The 25,211-nt window shown below is 38.3% G+C and overlaps 1 protein-coding gene across 3 annotated transcripts in view; it reads right to left on the bottom strand.

Annotated features, from left to right (window-relative positions):
* Positions 1-25,211, bottom strand: part of MAP3K5 (mitogen-activated protein kinase kinase kinase 5) — a 201,201-nt gene that overhangs the window by 70,059 nt on the left and 105,931 nt on the right. For all 3 annotated transcript variants that reach the window (XR_004284933.1, XM_032339409.1, XM_032339411.1), the window contains exons 9-14: positions 21,000-21,159; positions 18,540-18,693; positions 12,600-12,707; positions 6,067-6,116; positions 3,340-3,435; positions 508-589 (exon numbers count right to left, since the gene is read on the bottom strand). Coding sequence is in view for 2 of the 3 variants with exons in the window: in XM_032339409.1 (XP_032195300.1) it covers positions 508-589; positions 3,340-3,435; positions 6,067-6,116; positions 12,600-12,707; positions 18,540-18,693; positions 21,000-21,159 (650 nt within the window). In the remaining variant the exon portion in view is untranslated. The remainder of the gene's footprint in view (positions 1-507; positions 590-3,339; positions 3,436-6,066; positions 6,117-12,599; positions 12,708-18,539; positions 18,694-20,999; positions 21,160-25,211) is intronic.

Raw genomic sequence — 25,211 nt, 5'->3', positions numbered from 1 at the left:
TTCTCACTCTGTCTGTCCCCCTGCTTGTGGTCTGTCTTTCACACTCTCTCAAATACGTAAATAAAATCTTTAAAAAAATTAAGACTCCTTGCCGAGCAGGGAGCCCAATGTGGGATTCTATCCCAGGACCCTGGGATCATGATCTGAGCTGTAGGCAGACGCTCAACCAACCAAGCCACCCAGGTGTTCAATAAATAAAATCTTTTTTTTTTTATAGATTTTATTTATTTATTTGACAGAGAGAGAGATCACAAGTTGGCAGAGAGGCAGGCAGAGAGAGAGAGGAGGAAGCAGGCTCCCTGCTGAGCAGAGAGCCCGATGCAGGACTTGATCCTGGGACCCCGAGACCATGACCTGAGCCGAAGGCAGCGGCTTAACCCACTGAGACACCCTATGACTCAATAAATAAAATCAATAAATAAAATCTTAAAACAAACAAACAAACAAACAAAAACCAAAAAAACACAGAGAAACTTTGTAAAATGAACATGCAACCAGAGTCATTACCTCCAAGGAGTCACCTTCACAATCACCTTCCTCCGTGCTTCTCCCCTTCTCCTCAGTGATGGTGTTCACCATTTCAAAAAACCTACAAGGACAGTTGGTATGTGGTCACTCAGAATACATCTGATATTAAATACAAGCAAGTATGTTCCAACGTGACTTCAGAGCCAAAAATGGGAACGAAGAGACTTTCTAAAAAAATCAGACAATAAACTATCAATATCAACACAAAAAATAGGATTTTTTAAAAAGAAAAAGACAGGCTGGTAGAATTGTCCAACCTAATGCCTCACCTCAAATAACAATAATGTAATATAGATTTAGAACAATTAAGCTAGACAAATTCATAGAGATGTGAAGATTCTGGGACTCGGATGTCAGGCCAGGATTGTTAGTATTTGTGTGACTTGGGGCAAGCTCCTCCACCACTCTGAGCCTCACCCCTTCATCACAACAGAGTTTATAGTAGTATCTAACTTAAAGGTTGTTAGGAAGACTACTTGACCTAATACTTGTAAAGTGATTAACAGAGTGCATTTATTAAAATAAGCTACTATTGTTTTGCTGATAGTCATATTATTATTTAAAATGGGAATTAACAAAAATACCCATAATCTGGAATAATGTCTCTAAATTCTGAGGTGATTATTTGATATAGAGTGGGCCACTACAACATCTGACGTCAGTCATTAAATATTTTGCCTTTACTATCATAAATATGGTGCTCTGTAAACACAATCTGCAAAACACCAATATGAATTAGGAACAGCTGGCTTGTATGTTTGTGAAAGAAGCCACCTCTTTTTTGGTGACATTCTCTTCAGGAACTCTTCTTGTGAAGTTTTTTATTTTGTTGTTGTTGTTCTTCTTCTTCTTTTTTTTTTCTGTAGACCATTTAAGAGCCAAGAAAAATAGTCACAACAAGAAACAGATTTGCTCCCTGTAACACTAGCTGTGTCTAGTCTATGCAGAGGGGTTCCTAACAGTTCACAAACTTAAAGCATGGGAGGCACTATGACTAGAGGCTGATGATCTCACATGTAGGTCACACACTGCTTTGCCAGCCCAAGGGAAGAGCAGGTTATGTGGGATAAGAAAAATCTACCTTCTATAACTCAGAACTTTTTTTTCTATTTCTGTACCTCTTTTTTTTTCCTGTACCTCTTTTTTTTTTCTGTACCTCTTTTTAATCCATTCATCCATCCATCCATCCATCCAGCCATCCCCCCCATCCATTCATCCATCCAACAAATACTCATCGAGTGTCTACTAGGATAAAAAAACTATTCGGCCTTTGGAACTGTGACAAGGAACAAAATAGACAAAGCCCATTTGGGAATTTGGAACCGATCTATGGAGTTTGCATGTGGTATCTACTTCCCTACTTTTCCTTTCTCTGTATACATTTCTTGGAGGTCACTGACAAGAAAAAGAAGTTCCCAAGTCTAATCAGAGTAATAGTATGCCCTAGGGAAGGTTAAATATCCTGATGAATTAGAGACAAAGGCAAATTCAACCAAGAGGAAGAAGAAAGTGAAAACCTTAAAAAAAAAATCTGACTTTAAAGACAGACTTAAAGATCTGGGGTAAAGACTTCCATCAGCTATTCACACAAAGTTTTTATGAACATCTCTAAGCAGAATATAATACAGTGGGATGGGAACACTGTAATTTTTTGGAGCCTGGATTCTAGAGTTACATGTACTTGGTACAAATCCCAGATGCTCATTTTTTACTATATATGATTTTAAGTTCATTGAACTGTTTAAGACTCTTTTCAATGAAGATGTTAATATTAGCTACCTAACAGTTTTTATTTGAAGATTAAAGCAGATATTAGATCTGGGTTATGTACTCCATAAATCTTGGCTATCATTATCATAAAAACAAATCAGTATCCTTGGGAATTTAAGTAGAAAAGCAGACCATATGTGTGCTAAGAATTATTTCTTATTTCCAAATCTTTTTCTATATATTTTATAATAATAAAGATAAAACTATAACCATATAGTTCTATAGCTGACTATAGAATTATGGATTTATAAATTTCTTTTTTGGTACCAAGATAAAAAAAACTATATACTGTAACTAGTATATTAGTCATTTACCATGGGCTCAGATGGTGATTATTCGAATAAGAACAATACTCAGGAAAATTTTAAGTCTAAGCTGGCTTTTACCTGCACTTTGGTTTCTAAATTGTTACTCACTTGCCTGGGTATCCATAGTCAGTCACTATGTCCTAAGGGAGCATGAAGTACTTAATTATCAGCTCAAGAGAAATACACCCAGGGAGGTTAACACAAGCATACAGTGCAATGCATGGATTTTTGGACTGTCTTTTATGGGTATAGATCAGATCACTGGCTCTTAACTCGAGCTGTACCCCCACCAGGAAATCCAACATAATTTGTCAAGGGTAGGGCCCAGGCACTTGCTAAAATGTACCAGCTGATTCTAATCTGAACCAGAGTTAAGAGTCCCTGTTCAAAGAATTCAAGAATGAAAATTTTGGTAATCATCTATTGCAATAAGTGAGCACTTTAAAAATGAGACATTAACAGTTGGTCATTAACTGGCAGGTCTTGGTTAATGTTTTATCTGTGGAAAAATAAATTATGACTAAGAAAAATCATGGTTTATTAAAGAGAGCTCTCCCCCCCTTCTCTGATTGTTAAACATATCCCATAATTATAAACTATTAGGCCAAATGAAATATTTATACAACCACACAGACACAAATTCCTTATAGGAGCTACATGTTCACTCATTAATTAAAAGTAATGATCAGGTACGAACAGTATTTTTTATACCTAAACAATGATGAATACGTACTTTTTACAATGCAGTTCTGTACAGAAATAGATTTGGAAATCGTCAGAATTATGAAGCACGTAAAGAAAACAGCATCGCTCTTCAAATTTAGAAATACTGAAAGAAACAAAAAGAATTATTCAGGGAAACAGCAATACTTCTATGAATGTGCAGTGCAAAATAAATACCTTTTATATCCAATCCCCATTATGATGATATCAATGTTGTTTATAACAAAAAGATATAATAAATAGCACTTGAAAAAGTGACGTTCCCCCCATACCACAATACTAAAATTACTTAAGAGTCTAAGAATTGTGCTCCTACTCATATCTGTGGGTGGGGTCGCTCCGGGGGGCTGTAAGTACACCTCCGTTATGTATCCCTCCAACTGAGCACAGGAAATTGTCCTGCCTGCTACAGCACCACACTGCAATACGGGAGAAAAGGCAGAAGTATGGAGTGGCTGACTGAGCTCCGCGATTCTAGTTCTTTGGCATCTACAGAGCAGCGAAATGTTTCCAAAGCCAGGAAGGCAATGCGGGGAGGCAGTCAAAGCACCTCATGGATTGTAGAGATTTTAGAGGTGTGAGGAAATGTGAAACGGCACTTGGTTTGACTCAGCATGCAATTTTATAGCAACTGAAATAATTTTGAGTCTACCATTCAGGCCATGCTGTTTTATGCCAAAGGTTAGCAAATATTTTCTGTAATGGGCCAGAGAGTAAATATTTCAAGTTTGGGTGTTGGAGCAGTCTTAGGCAATACACAAATGAATGAACATGGCTGAGTTCCAATAAAACTTTATTTACAAAAACAGGCAGTGGCCAGATTTGGCCTGTGGACCCTCTTTTGTCAATTCCTATTTTATGCCTTTGCATCTGCTGTTCCTTCAATTTGGAATGCACATCATTTTTGACTTTTTAAAGAAATTCTATTCCTCATTCAAGCCCCAGCTTAGATTCTACCCTCTCCCTTCCCTACTTCTACCTTAAACAGAAAGACTTTCTCTTGTGCCTCTGTTCCTTAAACATAGATCTGTCATTTCTTGGCTCACTGTCAGCTCAATAATGACTATACGGTCCTTCCTTGTTAAATGTTCCACTGATGGGTTGTGAGCTCTTTGAGAGTGCGAGTCTTAGTCATTGTTGTATTAGCAGAATAGGACTCAACATTTGACATACAGCTGGTGCTCAATACATGCCTGTTGACTGAGCTGAGCAAGCAAGTTCTGAGATGATGCAAGACAAACTGCTGACTCAGGTTTTTGGTGTGTTTTTCTTTTGTGGTTATCTCTTTATAAAGGAGGAAGCCAAGAAAAGTTAGCTCCCTCTGAAGACACACACTACAGCTTAAGTTTCTCAACATATAAACCAGCAGGAAGCCATCTGGAAGGATTCTATGTATATGCTGCAAGTCACAACAGAAGTTTATGGAGTGTTGCCATATTTAATTTAAAAAATTTCATTGGAAAATAGATATGATAAGGTGGAATTTCTATTACTGTACTTTCCTAAACTGTTTAGAAATGCAGTAATAAATAACAATTGCCTTGCTAATGACTGGTTTTAAAAATTAAATATTAAGAGAGTAAAACTTTATTTGAGAAGGCATTGGTTAGAAAGAGAGCAAATGAGTCAGTCCATTATCTTGCTTGTTTCTCTGCAGATCCCTCAAGAGGTAACAGGTGGTTTTACCAGGCAAACTCCAATTATCAGTGACTCAGACGGCTCTACCAGTTCATGCTCCAACAAAACCAATTATTATTATGCCAAAAGCAACAGGGTATTGTGTAACCAGCCTCCAGAAATCTGTTTTTTCTCATTTCTCTTTATTATGTGGAGATAAATAGTAGTAAACACAAGTAATTTGGTTTGAAATTTCCAAGAGTTGGTTTAGCCTGAGCTTCTATAAAGTAAGTATTTAAATGTTTAACCAGTGGCTCTTGGTTCTGGAAAAAATCTCATTTCTAAATCCCAGGAAATGGCATTTCCTGACCTACTGGCTTTATGATGGCAACGTCAGAACAGAACTAAACTGAAGCGAGCCACTATAATCTCAAGAACACGTCATTAGATGTAAGCCGAGGAAAAATTTTTAAAAAATGAATTTCTCATAGTCTCACTAATAGGTTATGTTAACTCTAGGACACAATGTGATCGATGGCATGTGGACTTTTTGGTTACACCTAAGAAGAGATTAGTTCCTGGCATCTCAAACGACTAGAAACCCATCCTAGCACATAAACCCACAGATCAACCAGCTAGAGAGGACCCGGATAGCTCACTTTTATGGACACCGTGATTCTGGTCCACAGTCCACATTTACCCCTCATTCTCCACGTCTGAAGCAGGTGACAGGCACAGAGTCAGTTCGACTAACAAAGCTTTGTTATAGATGTTTTCATAACAAAGACAGAAAAGGAGGCTGAGCATTTTCATCAAGAGAAGGGTTCTTCAAGTTCTCTGCATTTTTAAAAAAATATTATTTATTTATTTATTTGACAGGCAGAGATCACAAGGTGGCAGAGAAGCAGGCAGAGAGAGAGAGAGGGAAGCAGGCTCCCTGCTGAGCAGAGAACCCAATGTGGGACTCGATCCCAGGATCCTGAGATCATGACCTGAGCCGAAGGCAGCAGCTTAACCCACTGAGCCACCCAGGCGCCCAGTTCTCTGCATTTTTAAATCCTGACTAAAAGTTCTATTGTCTTCTAAGTTAAAAAAAAAAAAAAGTAGCAAGTAAACTTACCTCACTCCCCTGATAGAAGCAGCACTGAAATTCCACTCATGTATACCTTTCTAGAACACAGGGGAAGAACGACAAGAACAACAAACATTGAGTCATCCGAATGAAAATAACATAATTTTGTTTTATTATTTTAAAATAATATACACAGAATAATTTTTCCGAGTGCATAATTCTTTAATAATCTGGATGGAAATTGTAATTCATTTCCAAGCCACAAGGGTGATGTTTACACTGCTTAATAATTTCTGTACTTCAATAAAACCACTTCCAAGAGAATCTAGGGGAATTACTCTCACTAAATCCTAAAAAACTTGATCTTTAGCAAATTAACCTAATAACTGTCATGTCTTAATTTTTTAAATAAAAACCCAGTGATCAAGGTAATTCAATTATTATAGCTGAGTAATATTTCTTTCCTGAGAAAGAAAAACATTAATTTGAATAAAGCCTCTGCAAGGCTTTAGAGATGATTATTTCTGAATTATCTTTAGTTAAATTTTCAACTGAAATGGTAGTTCTATTTCTCCAGAAAATAATACACCAAGTATGTCTGTAGTACATGCATGCAGATAGTGTCTGTCATAGCTACAAAGCATTATGACCTAATTTATGCAAAATTCAATATAGTAATAAATTCTGAACATAAAAATTTGATTATCATATGATAAACATGGGTGATTGCAGGGCCAAGATGAAAAAAGTGTGAAAATTTATTTTTTGAGTTTATTACTCAAGCTAAGTTTAAATTATTACATTCATGTCTTTAAATTAAACAAATTACGAATTGGATCACATTCCCTATAAAAATATGTCTGGTAACAGCACAGAATTGACAACATAAATATTTTAGTAGAAATAAAGTAGTCGATACACATGTCCAAGTTTAGCAAGTGCTCTACAATAGTCCATTCAGATGGCCAATTAAACTTTGTAAATGGGAAACAACCAGGAAAACAAGCTCTTACCCACCCACTTAAAATACTGCCAGGAGCTTGAGGTCTTGGCTGGACTTGTGAAATGGGTAAGGAAGCCTGTGGCTCTGAGGTGGACCAGAACTCTCCTTTTGGCTGAAGCAAATCAAAAAGCCACAATTTATATCCATAGCACCTAGTTCTTTGCTAGGACCATGCAACTTAAAATAAAAATAGAACCTCCCAAGCCCAAAGGAGATGTACGAAAAAACTAGTTTCAATGCACACCAGTCAGGTCACGGGTATGTGACCTGAATTAACACAGAGCAAATGTTGTGCTCGCGCCCAGGAAAGGAAGGGACCATGGAAAGGTGCTCTTGGAATGTGGCTCTCTTTCACCAGAGTACAGAGGGAGTTAAATTAAAATAGCACCCTGCAGCTTCAGCTGGTAATATGGAAAGTTGGTTCTAAATCCTGGTGGCCTCAGGTGACCTTCTAAATAGATGGGACCCTGGAGCTGCATCTGTTACCCGCATGCTACTTGTGTACAGTTCAGCCTTATCCTCAGAGCCTGCGTCCAGGATCAGGAGGTGGTGGCAGAAGGCACAGCTAGTAGGGCGCTTAGGCAAACATGCAACTGAACAGGGAAACTGGGAAACACCCACAGGACAACGCTGGTAAAATCTATCTCATATCAGCCCTGTTCTGGGAACAGGGAAGGAGAGATTTCCCAGATAGATTAGGCTGGGTTTGTAGGAAAGGAGAACAGCATTTCCAGAATGTTAGGTTACTGAAAGGTTGCAAGTGCTGCCAGTGAATGTTCTATCTTACTGGTGTGAATCCCAGGGCCTGCGATGGAGATCTGGAATAAGGAGGCCCAGTTCCCCAGCGCCTTTGCTACTGGACTCACCACATGGAGGCGCTAGTGAGCTACAAGGCCAACAGGTGCGGTTAAAAAGTTCCTGGGGCCTGTCTGGGAATCTGGGGAAAGGGATTGCCAGAGGCAGAGCTAGAATAATTAGCTTCAACAAGCCCCAGATGGACACTCAAGCTAACTGACAGCACAAGCACCATACTGTAGTAACTGGTTAGTGTCAGATCCTATGCCCTCGTCCCTAGAGTTGGGACTAGGAGTTAACATTGAGCTAAAATGGCGGGAGTTCTCCATTGGCAGATACTGTTAGACAACAAACACACTCTTCCTTCTTTGCTAAGGAGAGCTGAATGTCGTCGGCATTCAGGTGGCCATGTTTAGCACTGAGGTGTAATGATTGGTCTAAATCGGCGATGTAAGTCCATTGTCCTTGCTAGTGATTGGTTTAGGCATGAACACATGGCACAATTTATGATACAGATGGAGGGCCGGACCCTTTCCTTGGGAAGCTGTGTGTGAACTGATGCTTTGAGCTGCTATTTAAGACAAGGAGAGAAAAATCAAGAGCATATAGAGAAGCCACCTGAGAATTCTGATACTGTTCAACCACTGACGTACCGCCAGCATGATCCTCTGCCCCTGAGAAGTTCCTGTAATGTGACGTAACATTTCCTTATCTGTGAAGCCACTTTTAGGTGGGAGTTTTGTATCTAAAAGCATCCTTGATGGATGAGATGATCATATCATCAAAATCTAGAATCTGAGGTAATCATATTCCACTCATAAATTTCCTGGGTCTTCGCAGAGGGGCCATGGCTGGAGCCGGTGTGACGTCAGCACCTCATATTCCACTGGGACCCTGCTGCCTGCTACCTTTCCCTGAGAGACCACCAGACAGGACAGGAGTACTCAGACTCCACAAAAGGAAGGGATTCTAAATAACAACCATTTAAAATATCTTAGAAATGTTTCTCTTCCTCAGTCTAAGTTTTTCTTTCCTGTGCACATGCAGACATTTTTTCAAGTACTAACTTGACTTCAAACAACTACCAACCATTGAACAAAGGGAGAACTGTTTAAAGATTAGGATTTCAATTTATTTTTATTTTATTTTATTTTTTAAAAGATTTTATTTATTTATTTGACAGGCAGAGATCACAAGTGAGAGAGGCAGGCAGAGAGAGAGGAGGAAGCAGGCTCCCCGCTGAGCAGAGAGTCCGATGCGGGGCTTGATCCCAGGACCCTGGGATCACGACCCGAGCCGAAGGCAGAGGCTTTAACCCACTGAGCCACCCAGGCACCCCGGATTTCAATTTATTTTGTCCTTGACTTAGAGTAACTCCCTAATAAGAGTCCTGAGACTCTTAGGAATTGGTATAATGATATTAACGTTTTGACCGCTGCAATATAAAGTATATACTAACTGTTCATTCCACATTTTAGAATGAAAATCCTGAGAGAAGGAGTAAAGAAATAAGTGATAAATGAAAAGCAACACGCTCTGCTCTATTCTTAGAAAAAAATTTAAAACTTTTTTTTTTTTTTTAAAGATTTTATTTATCCATTTGACAGAGAGAAATCACAAGTAGATGGAGAGGCAGGCAGAGAGAGAGAGAGAGGGAAGCAGGCTCTCCGCTGAGCAGAGAGCCCGATGCGGGACTCGATCCCAGGACTCTGAGATCATGACCTGAGCCGAAGGCAGCAGCTTAACCCACTGAGCCACCCAGGCGCCCCAAAATTTAAAACTTTTTATGACAAGGGATGCCTGGGTGGCTCGGTTGATTGGGCCTCTGACTCTTGATTTTGGCCCAGGTCATGGTCTGTTGGGGGAGGGTCAGGATTGTGAGCTCTGTGGGGAGATTGCTTGGGATTCTCCCTCTCCCTCTACCTCTCCACCCAACTTCCATTCCACAGCTTGCACTTGCGCTCTCTCTCTCTCTCTCTCTCAAAAATAAAATCTTAAAAAAAAAAAAAACCCATCCTATGACAAAAAGAATCCATTTTTAGTTTAACATCAGATCTATACCCCTGCTATTTGTCTGTTATTAGTTATAGTTATTCCAGTTGCTTTAAACTAACATAATATTAGCAGAGTTATCTTATTTTTATTACTTGTCCTCATTCCAATGGTATCACTTCTATTTCAAACAGCACAGACAAAGATAGTGGTAATGAACATGCTATGGATAGAACCAGGGTTTGCGAAGAAACTGACATAACTTTGAAAATGGAAACTGATTTAAGAAAGCTTAAATTTTTGAACAAGGAGAATTTTTAGCACAGGGGGACAATGCAAATGTAATTCTTCTTGATCAAAAGATGGTAAAAGTGGAAACTGGACAACTCATGGCCCAATTCCATTACCCTTCTTAATGAACTCTTTTACATCTTCATTTATTTATTTCTCAGTATAATATAAAAATTGTCCCTACAGTTGTCACAAAACGTGAGAGTCAATACAAGGCTAACTTTATTCAACAAAGAACTTCCAGACAACTAGCTGGAAATAGTATTCATTTTCCAAAAATCTCTGGCTTACTTTCTGTTCTTTTTCTGTCTTCTGGCTGTCCACTCATTCTCCTGGCCCTGCTAATTGCTAATTCCTTTAGTTCCATTCTGTTTCCAAGTGTCCTTGGATAACCTTGCTCTTTCCAATCAAGCCTTTGAAAATCGCCTCTCCCAGATAATGTTCCTGTTTCCTAACCTCTTAGATTTTGTACTTTCTATGGATGATTACTTCTGCTTGTGAGAACATACAGGCATATACTTTAAAATAAGGTAAATAAAACACTGTGTACTTTAAACAATGTGAACAACATGTATATAGTTACATTAGTTATTCTTGGTTTTGTCTCTAGACAATTCCACCTGGAGTTATGCCATCATCCTGGCCATAGATGGGGGGCTCCAAGGACCCCCTTCTTGTGTTTGACTAATTTGCTACAGTGGCTCATAGAACTCACATTTTAGTTACTAGATTACTTGTTTATTATGAAAGGATATGACCCAAGAAATAGCCATATGGATAAGATGCATAGGGCAAGATGGATAAGAAAGGCTAAGAACTTCCCTGAACTCTCTAGGGCTGCCATCGTCTCCAAAGCTCCACTTGTTCACCCACCTGGAAGCTCTTTGAACCCATCCTTTTTGGGTTTTGGCCGGGGGAGGGGGGCCTTCATGACGTAGGTATGATTGATTAACTCCACCAACCATGGGAGATCCATTCAATTTATCCCCTCCCCCCTCCCCTAGACGTAAGGGGTAGGACCCATAGTTGGTTCTTTTGGCAGGCAGGCCTCATCCTTAGGTGGGTCCAAAAGTCATCTTATTAACATAATAGAAAAACACTTTTATGGCTTTGAGCGCTTTGGAAATTCTAAGGGCTTTAGGAAATCTGTGCCAGAAGCGGATGAAGACCAAATCCTTATTTCTTACTATAAATTACAATACCACAGTGTCCAAATATAATACCAATGACCTCCCAAATGATTGCTAAAGAGCCAAGCCAGGTTAAGTTCTGGGGTTTCAATGTTAGGGCTCAGTTCATATGTGGATTATTGTTGTTACAATACAGTAAGCATATATTACATGTTAGGATCTGTGCAATATACCCTACTAATAATATTTCATTTACTTTTAACAACAACCTTTTGAGGTGGATATTGTTATCATCCCATTCTTCAGATGAGGACACTGGGATGTGGAGAAGCCATGCTGCCAAGGCCAGAGATGGAATTTGAACACAAGACTGTTGACTCAAAGACATTTTTAAAGCTGACATGGATATTTTTAAAAATTGCAACCTCATGCTTCCAAATGTACTCCTTAACTCCCCCTTTCTGCCATATTTTCCCCTTTAATATACTTCTATATTGTATTTACTTATTGCCTGAGTAGACAGCAGGAATTTTGCTTATTTCGCATACATCTGTTTCCTTCGTTCCTAACACAGTGCCTGGGATCTCCTATCACAGAGTAAGTGCTCCAGAAATATTTGTTGAGTTGTTAAGGATGACTGTTAAGGAAAATTTAAGGGTATTTTGGAAAACAATCACCAAAAACCCCACAAAACTACTTTGCCACAAGACTTCTCTCATTTCTGTGGTTGATCCAATGGATTGGAATCAGTTCTTGCAATTTTTATAACTTAAAAAAATAGTAAGATTTACACATGCATCAAAACTGATAAAATCCAGAAGTGGAAGGAGTTACTAAAATGACTGCTGTAGGGAGAAATGAGAGCATTTCAGACCCGTCTGCAAACCAGGGCAGCACAGCCCCCCTGAGGCTGTGCCAGCTCACGGAGCCAGGGGCTAATCTGAAATCGAACAGCTGCTTAGATAACCAAACAGTGTCATGAAATGATAACTATAATCATACTCGGATAAGACTAGAGTGGTCTTATTCTGATAGGCTTCCAATTATTAAGATACGCATCTTTTAAGTCTCAGGTCTCCCACACATAATTTATAGCATGAATTTATAAAACAGAGAAACCATCTCATTATAAGCGTACTTTGGATGGTTATTAAAAGTCCAAATAAGTTCAGTTATGTTTTACTAAATGAGTGAAATTCGTAACCCAACTTTAACAAATTTATACTACAAGATGTATCTATGCCGAGATAAACACAGAGTGAAGCTATTTCTTCTTGAGTAATGCAGATATTTGCTGGAATACATAAGTGCTGGAAGGGAGTAAAGTCCTTCACTATTAATGCTCTTGTCTTTATAATTACATAACTTACCTTGTCATCAGGAAGCACATGCCAAATAGATATTGTCTTTTCCTCAACTTCATTGTTGATAGACAAATATGAAGGTTGATAGATTTTGGTTGGTTCCAATATTAGTACCTTGAAAACATAAGGCAAAGAAACACACAGATTTAAGCCATTTAGAGCTGTTAGAGCAATACTGAACTGATGTGGGAGATTATTGGATGAGGCTCTGGGTCCACAACTGCAGGAAAACCATTTTAACTCCTAACTGTTGCCTTCCCTATGAGTCCTTTGAGCACTTTTGGTATTACACAATTATCCTAAGTTCCAGTAACACGTCACTTTTTCTGCTAAAGAAATTAGAAATAAATTTTTGAAGTCCATATATTGGTTTGACTATCCCCAGGGAATTTACTCTAAAGATATTTTTAAGGTCTTTTATTTTATCTTGCTGTAAGGGCAAAATCTATTTCTATAAATCTAAATGTGTCCAAAACGGGAAGAAATGTGGTAAAGCAAATAATTCTGTACATAGAAAGGATTCCACATATAGAGCATCATATACTATTTTCAGTTTTCTCCTGCCACACCTTATCGACAAGATGTGGCAGGATGTTCTCCTCCCTACGTGAATGGATTGAAAAATGATTTTGGTTATTACTGAAAGACTTTTATATACAAGCTAAAGGAATGGACGCAGCTCTATGAAACAATAAAAATGTTTTTGTGTTGCTTTCAAGATAAAACTGGGCTCTTCAATAATGGTATATTTAGTCTTATGATAGAAAAAAAGGGAAGTAAAACTTACTCCTGTTTTGGAGATGTATGAGGTGTACATAACAATTGAGTTGACAATCTCTCTCAAAGGATGTAGTGCAGTATTACTAATATCTGATACTAGGTGCAAATAACATTAAGATACCACACATGCACTGATTTTAAAGGTGAGGCAACTATTGTCTTTTTACACAGATGCTTAAAAGCGCCCACCTAGCTCAAATTTCCTCCGCAGTCTTAAGTGAGGCAACTATTGTCTTTTTACACAGATGCTTAAAAGCGCCCACCTAGCTCAAATTTCCTCCGCAGTCTTAAGTCTTAAGCCTTTAAAAAAGGAAAGAAAAGTCAATACTAAATTATCAGAGAACCTAGACTAGTTCTTTCTACCCTACTGCTTAAAACGCAAGAAAATTGGCTTTTAGAAAGAATCTTACATGAAGCAAGTTGACCAAATAAAAGTGGAGGAAAACTCTTCAGAAGACTTCATCAGCAAGGGATTATGAACTCACAATACAGAGTAAGCTAACACACAATCTGAGTGAGAAGGTATGTGGACTGGCCACCCGACTCTCGGCCATCTGCGGCAAACACAGTGTACTGACTTTATGCTATATTTACCACAAGAGTAAAATTTATTTAAATTAGGGTACAGAGAACTACAGAAAGGGGATTAAGAAAACAAAATTTTCTTCACTTTTGATTATTAAAAAACAAACAAACATAAGGGTTTAATTCTCAGTCAGGCTCCAGTTATGAAAATAAGATAGAAGAGACCACAAATAAAGCACAAGAAGAGCCCATTGGGGAACACATTCTGATTTAGGAACATACCAGGAGAATCAAGGCCCAAATTCCAATCAACAGACAGTGAAGTGGTGCTGATTAATAATGGAAACAAATTTTCAAAAAATCTCGGCAGAACTGGTGCTCTCAAATCTGAGTATCCCAGGGTTGGTGAAACAAGATGAATAATAGGGAATAAAAGGCAGGTCTTCCAAAATAGCACCAAGTCACTGTACCCACAAATGAGAATATACCTTGTTCCCTAATCATGTGGGCACAGAATTTAACACTAGAAAAGCATAGGACCAGGTTATCTCCTCTTCTAAAATTTATGTCTTTAGCATTGTTTCCATGTTTCTCACAGATAAAATCTGACCTATGTTTTCCTATGTCAAGATTGGTTGTAATTATCATTAACCTTTGTTCAGCCCTTTGAGCTGCCCTTGAAATCACAAAAATGGGAGGAATTCATCGCATACATTACAGAGGTCACAGAAAGACCGAGAGAAGGGGGTGGAAGAGGAGGTAATTTGACAAAAACAGATAAAACTCACCTGAAAGTATGAACGTTCTTGCTTTTAGTTCCTAAACTTTTCTACTGGTAACATTAAAATCGGTGGCTAAAAATTTTAAAAAAATGAACATCTAATACCTTGTATCTGAAGTAGGAAGGAGGGCAATAAGACCTATAAACTATACAGGGTAGAAATTAAATAGTTACATGTCTCAGCTTCTACAAGAGTCCGCAGAAACATCACACTCCACTTCCTCTCACCTCACCTGGGGTGAGTGGCTGATGGTCCCCTAACTTTTCAATGTAGGAAGGAAAGAAAATACACAGAGAAGAGAGGTGAGAAAAAAGAATCAATGGAACTAAACCCAAATAAGAATAATAAGTGAGGGGATTATTTAAATCATTTTGCAAAGAAACTCTGGTCTGTCTTCTTTTACCCAGTGTCACTGTTATTTCTTTGAGGAATGAGAATGGATATGGTAGTGAAATAAATAGAAGCAATCAAATAAAATATTTTCTAATATAAGTAATCTTGGTTTTAACCAGATCTACTTTAAAAGAAGGAAAATGTTATCATCCCCAATCAAGACCTACTGTGGCCTTTGTAAGTATGAGCTAAGGATGCACTCTGAGGATGCAATGGGTTAGTGACTGACATGGCACCACAGGTACTAGACACCTGCCTTTCTCTATGCAGTAGAACACGGGGAGCAAATTGCTCCCCAAATGCAGGAAGCGGGCCCAGTGAGAAAGGCAGATGAGTGAAGCAAGAAGGGTGGGACTGTAATCAATGTCTAGAATGGCAGCATACAGATAGATGACTTAGTAGGTTGTTGCTTCTGAAAAAGGCAGTCCAACTGCCAGTCCCTTTAATTTTCCAATAGATGAAAATCTAGATTTTTATGTGAACTCTCCTTATTTTTCATCTGACTTTTTAAATAAACTTTATTTTCAGTTGAAATACTCTATCTTTGCATGTATTTTGTCTATCTTTTCCTCTGTCTTCTTTAACCTGGTAATTACAGTTATTTGAAGTTCTCATCAGGTAACTTCAATATGTGAATCACTTCTGGGCCCGCCTCTATGGGCTCTTTAAGCTCTTTGTTGTCGGTCACTTTTTTTTTTTTTCTGCTTCTTAGAATGTCCAGTAATCTTTGATTGTGTCTGACCCAATGCAGAGGCTCTGAACCGCATCTTTCCAGAGGTTTCCCTACCCCTGCCCCCTAGCTAGCAGTCAAATTTTTAATGCATCAACTTCATTCTATGGAGGCTTAGTTGTATCACAGCGTTGTTAGGATGGGTCTTTTATTTTTGCCTTTACTCCTAGGGCATGGATTTTCTCTGTCTCCTCTAAATCCTTGGGGTATTCATCAAGATCTCATCATTCTGGCTAGACCCAAAGTCCAACATCTTACTCCTCCTGCATTGTTTAAGTTATGGGATATCTGCGCAGCTCTTGACCTTCCAGAGAATGCTCTCTACCACTTCTGGTCCTGATCTTCTAACTAGCAAGGGGATTTACCTTGATAAGGTTTACATAAGCCACATAGGTTTCATCTAAAACCCAATTTTGGTCAAATACTGGAACCAGTAGTTGGTTGTGTTTATTCATGCTGTGCTTACCCCTTGCTCACACTGTCTAGGAGTTGCTCTGTGGCTCAAGGGAAATTCCCAGGCAGAATTTTGGGATTCACTCTTTAAGACTCCCCCTTCTCCAACACCCTGCTTCTCATATTCCACCTGTCTTACAGTCCCAAACACTCCTCCAGCCTGCTCTGCCCAGAGAGAGAGCCGCACCCTGCTGGGGCTCTACTTCCTGGTGTGGCAGCCAGAAAAAGGCCTTAAGGGAAAAAAAAGTAGGTGAGGCGGGACTCACCTCAAGTGCCTCCCTGCCCACGGATCACAACCCTGTGTTAATCGCTATTTAATGTCTAGAAACAGTATTTTATATATATCTATTCAAATTTTATAGTTATTTATACCAGTACCAATACCAATACCATTTATAGCCAGCACTGATGATCTAACTCTTATTTTTTAAATGTAGGCAACAAATTATTATTATTTTTTTAAGCACCAAGTGGTCTTTTAAACACAAACACAATCATATGCACAACCCCACACATAATCATAGAAATACTAATTAAAATGATCCCAATTTACCATTTTTTCATCTGTAAGTTTAGCTAAAGTACAAATATGATAAACATACTTTTTGGGGAGAGACTTTAGGAAAGTGCTAAGTCTCATATGTTGCCAGTGAGGATGCCAACTGATACAATCCCTATGGAGGGCAACATGGCAATCTCAATCAATTCTACTTCAGGGAACCGATACAGATTTATGCACATGTGTGCAAAATGGCACAGTTACAATGATGTCTAATTTTAATTTGCATGTTTTGACTACCTAATGAGGTTAATTATCTTTTCATATGATTTGCCCATTTTTTTCCTTACCAATTAGTAGTTGTTTTTTTTTCTTTTTGCCTATGAGGCAAATCGATAACTTTGCTGCATTCGTATTAAATACCTTCTCCCTCTCTAGAATTTGCCATGTCCGTGATGCTCTTTATTGAACAAAAATTAGGATTTTTAATGACTCAAATTGGTCAATATTTGCCTTTAGGGCTTACAGGTCCCTTTCTAAGAAAGCCTCTCTTATCTGGAGTATATTCCTATATTCTCCTAACTTCTTAATATCTGCTGGTTTTATTTTTTGACATTCATAGTATGACAGACAAATTCATACTAAACTAATTTAAATGAGCTCAGAATAGCTAAGAGGAGTGGTTTCCTTTCATTGCCAATTTTCTAGTCGATCAAGTCAACAGTCAACTCAATACAGACAGTTCTGCGCTGTCTTCTTTCACGGCATTTGCTCCCATCAGAGCCCCAGCTGCGGGCACGCTGCCAGCTCACTGGGAGACAAGTATTTTCCTAGGCTACACATTCTCTAGGCTGGAAAACAAAGTGTTTTTAGTTTGAAAGGCTTTTCAGCTGAAGATCCTGCTGAGCTGAAGGCTTCATCGGGAAGGGAGAGTAAAGAAAGCCTGTTAATGCCAGCAATGGATTTAATTAAATGAAACAGATGATCCTATAAACAAGAATTAGGGAACAAGATCTTAGAAAAAGAACTGAGGGTTGTCACCACCTGAGTATGGAGGATTGGACCCGAGAGCTCACACAGAGAGACTGATGGCATCACTTGGACGTGGGAAGAGCTGAGGGCACACAGTGACTTGTCAGTGGCTCTTGAATTGGATGCTAAAGTGTATACTGCTTTGGGCGGTATTCTGAGAATGATCAGGATGGGAAAGGCACCAGCTGAGAAGATGAGCAATGTATTTTTGAAAGTGTGTGTGTGTCTACTATACATATATCTGTATCTATATCTAGCCAAAGTGCGCAGCAAATCGGAACCTATGAGTCATCATTTCTCACGATCTAAGGGATTGTAAAATGTGACTGGGAACTGAGGACACTCCATCTAACTCTGACCCATGTGGGTAATGAGCAGTAGAGAGGGAATAATGACCGAGGTGAGTAACAACACTTCTCACCACAGTAATGGTGTCAACACTGATGACAATGTTCACACAACTGTCGTAGGAATTAACAGCAACCTTGGCTCTGGTCTGAAGCGATGTGTTGACTGACTGAGGCTAAGCAAGAGACAATCTCTTCTTGGAAAGCATGCTTCACAACTTATTGAAAGAAATCACCAAATTCCACGGCAAAAACATAAAAATGTATCTCACGTCCCCGAGTTTGAGAAATTATTTAAAAAAAAAGTAACACTTGTACTGTTAGAATCACGTGCAAAAATGTTCTTTAAATAAAAGAAGCAAACAAGAAGTGCAGCTAAAGTTAAGCTAAACGAAGAGTACTCACTGGAAACCTAACGACAGTAACATTGGTCTTTGTGGCCTCGACCAAGAAGTCCATCCAGAAGTCCACGAGCTCCTGCTTGGCCACAGGCTGCTCTGTAGTTAGTTTCACAAAATGCTTATATATCAAAATTGTCTCTACAATCGACTTGAGGTACCTAAAAATGAAAAGATATAAGACACATAACAGGCAGATCTAAATATGATTTTAGTATTTACGCATCCAGATTTCACCAAACATTATTCACTATTTGTGACATGTCATGCACTTTCATACACATTCTCTCATTTAAATCTTACAGAAATTCAATAAAGTGGGCTTTAAAAAAAAAAGTTTTGCTTATTTGAGAGAGAAAAGAGAGAGAGCCTGAGTGGGAGGGGTAGGGGGAGAGGCAAGCAGACCCTATACTGAGTGCAGAGCTGGATGCCGGGCTCCAAGTTAGTGCCCTGAGACCACAACTTGAGCTGAAATCCAGAGTCGGCTGCTTAACTGACTGAGCCACCCAGGTGTCCCAATAAAGTAAACTGTTTTATCCCCATTTTAAAGATCAGTCCGTTGAGGGGTATAGAGCTCAAATTGCTTGGGCTGGATGGTACATCAACTGAAAACATGCCTTTTAAAATAATGCCTATCCTCTTCAAGGGAGTGGTTAACACACTTGTTTTAAAATATGCTTCCTTGAGAAAGCTTTTCTAAATAGACCCTTCATAAGAGATCATTATTTTGCTGTGAAGCAACTTAGCTTATATGTTATACAAATATCCTCCAACCTAACAAGACAGATGGTGCCTCAAAGGAAAAAGCTAAGAAAAAATGAGGAAGCATGATAATTATATGAGATACTGGGTTGTAAACTATAAACATGGAAATTAACAGTAAGTGAATGGGAACTTAAGGCAAGGTTTTGCGGTTGTTATTACTATTGCATAAAATAATGTTCTCTCTGTTGTCAACAGAAGCTGGGACACCTCAAACCAGAGCTCTTTCCATCCCCTTCTATACCATCATGATGATCATTGTAAAGCAATGACAAAAGAGGCTGCATGCAACACACGCATTGACTGATTCATTTATTTCATTCCTTGTCAAACACCGACTGTAGACACCCGACAGGGAGCACAGCTTTGTTCCTATGTAGCACAGACTGCTGACGAGATAGAGATGTGAAAGGTACACAGCAAAGCGACCTACATCTCAATCGGGCTACAACTATGCAGAGATACGACTAGTCACTCTCTAGAGAAATATGATTTAAAAATGAGAGAAACACAAAAGCAGATTTCATAAGATGAACTAATCTAATCACATGCGTGCTTCTATCTGGATGCAGGCAGGAAAGGGTTTTAGGTCAGGGTCTGGTTTGCGTGTGGAGGTGATCTAGGAGCGTCCACAAGTGGGGAAGAAGGCCAGAAGAGGCACGTGCAGTGTGCGCACGAAGCCACAGTCTGGCCCGTTCTGTGTGACTAGAGAGCCACGTAACTGGGGGCATGTGACATGATCTGAGTCTGGAGTGACTAAAGACAAACATTGTTCCCTAAGCCAAGAAGGTGGACTTTATACCGTAGACTGTGAAGAGCCGTTAAACTCCTTTAATGTAATAAGGATTTCTGTGGCAAGGGGGAAGGGTCAGACATGAATTTTAGAAGGATCCCTATGGGTGTGACACTGGGGAGGGTTTGCCAATGAGAAGACCTGAATGTGAGGAAATTCTATGGGGAGCCATGGGAACCTACTTGGGGAAGCATGTCCTGAAGTAGTTTGTCTGATGAAAACAAGTCAGTAGCACAGGCTCTGAGCCAACCTGAGCCTTTCTTGATACCATGGTAAACCTTTTAAAGCCTTTACAGCTAGTAATCATTACCTGGGATGCATAATAAAATCAGCATTGTTTTCCAAAGTAGTCCTAAAGGCACTCCTAAGTGCTTTCATCTCTTCAATTACCACAGACAGAAGGATGAGACTTGGGGGCACTCCAAGAACAAGATGAAATTAGAAAAACACACATAGATGAAACATTCAATGGCGGGAATAAGCCTTAAGCAAGAGAAGTGAAAATCAAGAATAAGAACCCTGGAACTGAGACAGGGCCATAAAGAGAACAAAGGGTGTGTGTTTGGGGCAGAAACGTGGGAGGCTGACATGGAAAATTGTCAAAATACCGAATCAATGCACAGCTGTCAAATTTGGCTTCCTGTGGGGACCACTGGCCAACCTGGGCTCGTGGTGGGTCAGTGTCATGACAAGGCTAAGCCGAAGGCCAGAGAACATCACCTGCATCCAAAGTCATCAGAACCTAGACGCAACACATTTATAAACACAGTTTTCCCTCTAAATTCTGCATTTCATTCTGTAAGCAAACAAAATCATCTAATTGTCAGTTCAACAAATATAACAATTTGGAAATAAGTGGTAAGTGTTGTTTATTAAAAGTACTTGCTCAAACACCTAAGAGTTTACTATTACCATGCTGGTGTCTTCAGTTTAAAAAGCTTTTCAGATGCTTGGATGACTCTCATGTGGTCATTGGCCAGGACACTGGCACCCAGAAAAAATCCAACTTCCCAGTAGCTCTGAAGTTTTTCTAAGTTTCCTTTTTTGCCAAGGAGGCTACTCAGCTTCACCCCTAGAAGATCATCAGGAAGCATAACGTTACAAACACACAGCACCAAGGCAGAGCAGACTTTTCATTAAAAAACAAAATTAAGTTTTCATTCCTCCTTTTAGATTCAAATAGCTTTAAGTTTGAATTATAACAGTGGCTTACTTTCATTGTGGAAAAAAAAATTCCCTTTATTTTGAAGATCCAAAGATAAATGCCACTTTGCTGTCCATCATTCCTGAATTTTGATGTATGCTTGCATTTCATATGCATAAATCAAAAGGTGGTAATATCTTGTTATGAAAGCACCTTGCTTCCCTGATAATAGCATGAATTCTTTAGTTGCTTGAAACGGAAACATGCAACACGATCTATCACTCATTTGCAGTATAAAAGTATATAGTATATATATTTTGCAAGAGTAAAATGCTACAAATATGCAAGAATAATTAGACACTTTAAAGTTAAGGAAATAAGGAAACTGACAGTACTGTTTGATTACTGTTGCTTTATAACGGGACTTGAAAGTTAGGGAATGTAAATCCTCCCAATTTCATTCTTCAAGATGGTTTTGATTCTTCCTGGTGTTCTGCATTTCATTATAAAGTTTTGTCTCTACTCTGCCCTGTCTTATTTTTGCATTTGTAATCCTTTGTTTGCTTAAAGAGAATATATCCTTGTAGAATTGTTAAGTGCCTCTAGCTTTTACAACATTAAAGAATCAGGAAAATTATCTGAGATTTGAGGCCAAGGTAAAATAGATGGGCCATGTCATCTCAATACTTCACAGGGGCATCAGGCCACACTTAAGGACTGTCTGCGGAAAGTGTAACAAGTTAATTTCACTGTTTACTATTCATTAAAGATCTCAGATGTAGAGAAGTTTACTTATTAACTTGCATGTTTTGGTTTAGTAGAGATTCAAATACTTTCTGTCTAGTAAAACAGATAATCCCTAAGATTTATGACCTATTGGGCCTGAACTAGTTCTGCTTTTTTTCCAATCAAACTCAGAAATGTTTGTTAAATTGTCTATGAATACCTCAGCTTCTAAAATGCACTTTGAACTACACATATCCTCTTACTGTTTTCCATATTAACAGAGTTACATAAAAAAATTTTTAAAAAGATTTATGTTATTTATTTTTTAGACACAGAGAGAGAGAGCACAGAGGGTGGGGCAGAGGGAGAGAGAGAATACCAAGCAGACTCCCATCTAAGTGTGGAGCCCCATGGGGGGCTCGATCTCTCGATCTCACAACCCTGAGATATGACCTGAGCCAAAATTAAGAGTCAGATACTCAGTCAGCTGAGCTACCCAGGCACCCCTAAAAATCTTTCCAGGTGTAATATTTTATATTTCCTGAGAACTGTAAAAATTTTTGGAAAATTATACTTAAACAAAACAAAATAAGCCTTAAAAACTTAACGCTACTTTTTATGATATAATACATTTAAGCCCTGAGTATTTCAAGAAAAAGTCCATTTGGGAATCCTTCACATTTTGTGATAAGTTAGAAAGAGAATGGCTTTGTTCCTAAAAATTTCGTAAGATGAAAAAATTATACCCAGGTATACAACAACGTCCATGAGCTCCTATCTGAGTATAATAATTAAAAAAAAAATCCAACAAATACAAGGGAAAGAAGAAAGTGTAGAGGGAAAATGAGATAGTAAAAATGGGTATTTCTACTAACTTCATCTGAAAATGAGCTATTTTTATGTGTCATGCTTGCAGGAAATGAACCAAGGATTGCTCTAGTAGCAAATCACGTCAAACATTTAAATAGGGGCTATGAAAATGTATGATCAGAAAATTACAGTAAAAGTTTAAAAGAAAATTTCAGGTTTACTTACTCTTGCATGCCGGAAGTTCGTATTAAAAGGGTGACATTTAGCTTTGACCTTGGCGTGAATGTGTCACATGTTTGTGTTGTTTCACTTATTTTTATATCCACTGCAATTCCTATCAGCTGGATATTAGAGCTTACAATTTGGGTTAAACATTTTTGGTGAGACTGTTTTACTGGAGATGTTGCTTTACCCCCTGTTCATCGCAGGAAGAGGCACCACTGGGCCATCTCACTGTTAGGGATGCTGGCTGGATCACTGAGGGCCAGATCTCTGGAGGGCATATATAGAATGGACTGTGCAGGTACATTTGTCCTTTGCAACTAACAAGCAACCTGTGAGGGAGCTTTGGTATCAGGTAAATATGGTAAAATGAAATTTAAAGAAATTAACATTTTCACTTAATGATATTAGTTCTGATTGATGACCCTTGCCAGAATCATTATTTCAACATCACTATCATTGTGAGCCTTATGGTTCTACTTCATTAACTAGAATTCTCTTGAAGATATGTTCTCTTTTGGAATAATACATTTAGTATGAAGCATACTTTAAGAAGAGTGTCTACCTCATTAACTAGACAAGCTATAATAGCTCTTGAAAAAGAAGGGAAGGTACCAAATTTCTTCCCTATAATTTCCAAGTATCTGAGCAATTGGTCACCTCCATACAGGACAAATGATTTGTTCTGTAGTTGGTGATGGATTTTGTTTTTGTTTTGATTTCCTTTTTAAAATTATCTTTATAGAATCATGGACTTTCATATTCAGTAATACAGATTTCATTTTTATTGCTCCCTGAAAATGAGATTCAAATAGTGGTTTGTCTCAATCCCAAGCAAAATGTTCTTTCATTACACCATCATTATTGTTGGGGACCCAAACCTATAATTCTGACTCTCTCCCATAAAATGTCTCATAGTTGAAAAAGTCCCCAGAAGATGGGAAAATCATCTGTTATTAGGCTAACATCTGAATATTAATTTTAAGTCTTGTGAAGCTGAAAAGAGGAAGAACATGTAAGATGTGGTTCTGTGTTTTAAGTAGTCTAAACATTAATGCTTTTCCAAAAGCTGGGAAAGTGAAACATAGATCATGAAAGAGTCTTAATCTCAGACACTCACACAACTAGAATTGAGAGTCTTTGGGCGTAGGCAAGGAGAACTAAGAATCAGGTCTTACCATAGAGGTCTTAAACTTAAGATGGTATGTTTAGATGCTTCAATTTAGTGGTTATCTTTTGGTATCTTAATTTTTAATTGCTTACTTTTTATAAATAAATCAAAATTTCAAAATGCACCAGAAGAAGGGATCTTATTTTTTAAAAAGTCTGATTACTAAAGGGAACTCGCAGTTCAAGCTAATTTGTACATTTGCAGGGGGCCAAGAGAAAGAATAGAAGAAGATACAATTACTGAGAAATTTGAAATTTGAAATACTTTTTAAAAGTATATCTTTAAAATATGCAAAATGTGGGGTGCCTGGGTGGCTCAGTGGGTTAAGCCTCTGCAGGGGTCATGATCCCAGGTTGTTGGGATCGAGCCCTGTGTCGGGCTCACTGCTTGGCCGAGAGCCTGCTTCCTCCTCTCTCTCTGCCTGCCTCTCTGCCTACTTGTGATCTCTCTCTCTGTCAAATAAATAAATAAAATAAATCTTAAAAAAATAAATAAAACATGGAAAATGTGTTATTTATTAATCTTTTTATTATATACTATTAACTAATATTACATTAGTTAATTTATTTAATCTGTTTTTCCTTGTAAATCATTTTAATTCTATTTTGCCATAAAAAATGAACTTAAGGTCAGCCTATGATGATGAGCATAATTTATTATAGAGTAGAATCTAAAGTAGTGAGTTTTAATTGCATTTTAGTTATAAAGGACATATAATTTGGAGTGCATGTCACAGTGTTTCAGAAACCTAAAAAGTCACATTTTCAGTCTGTGTATGTTTTTGCATTTTCCAAAATTTAAAATTCAACTTATGTGTTTCCAAATGCTTGCTTAACATATATTATGAATGAGTTCTTTTTGGAAAAAAAAAAGTAAGGTACATTTTCTTACAAAGTTGTATTATTCATAGTGCCTCAAATCTCAGAGTGCTGACCATTCTTTTCCCTCAGCTTTATTGTAATATACATTTAATTATAACCTCTTGAAAGTTTAAGGTGTAAAATGTGTTTCTTTGATATACTTACATACTGTAAAATGGTTACCACCATGG

This window comes from Mustela erminea, chromosome 4 (assembly GCF_009829155.1).
Source record: "Mustela erminea isolate mMusErm1 chromosome 4, mMusErm1.Pri, whole genome shotgun sequence".
In the NCBI taxonomy this organism is placed as follows: Eukaryota; Metazoa; Chordata; class Mammalia; order Carnivora; family Mustelidae; genus Mustela; species Mustela erminea.
The sequence above is the reverse complement of the archived record's forward strand: the minus strand, read 5'-3'. Positions and strand labels throughout refer to the sequence as shown.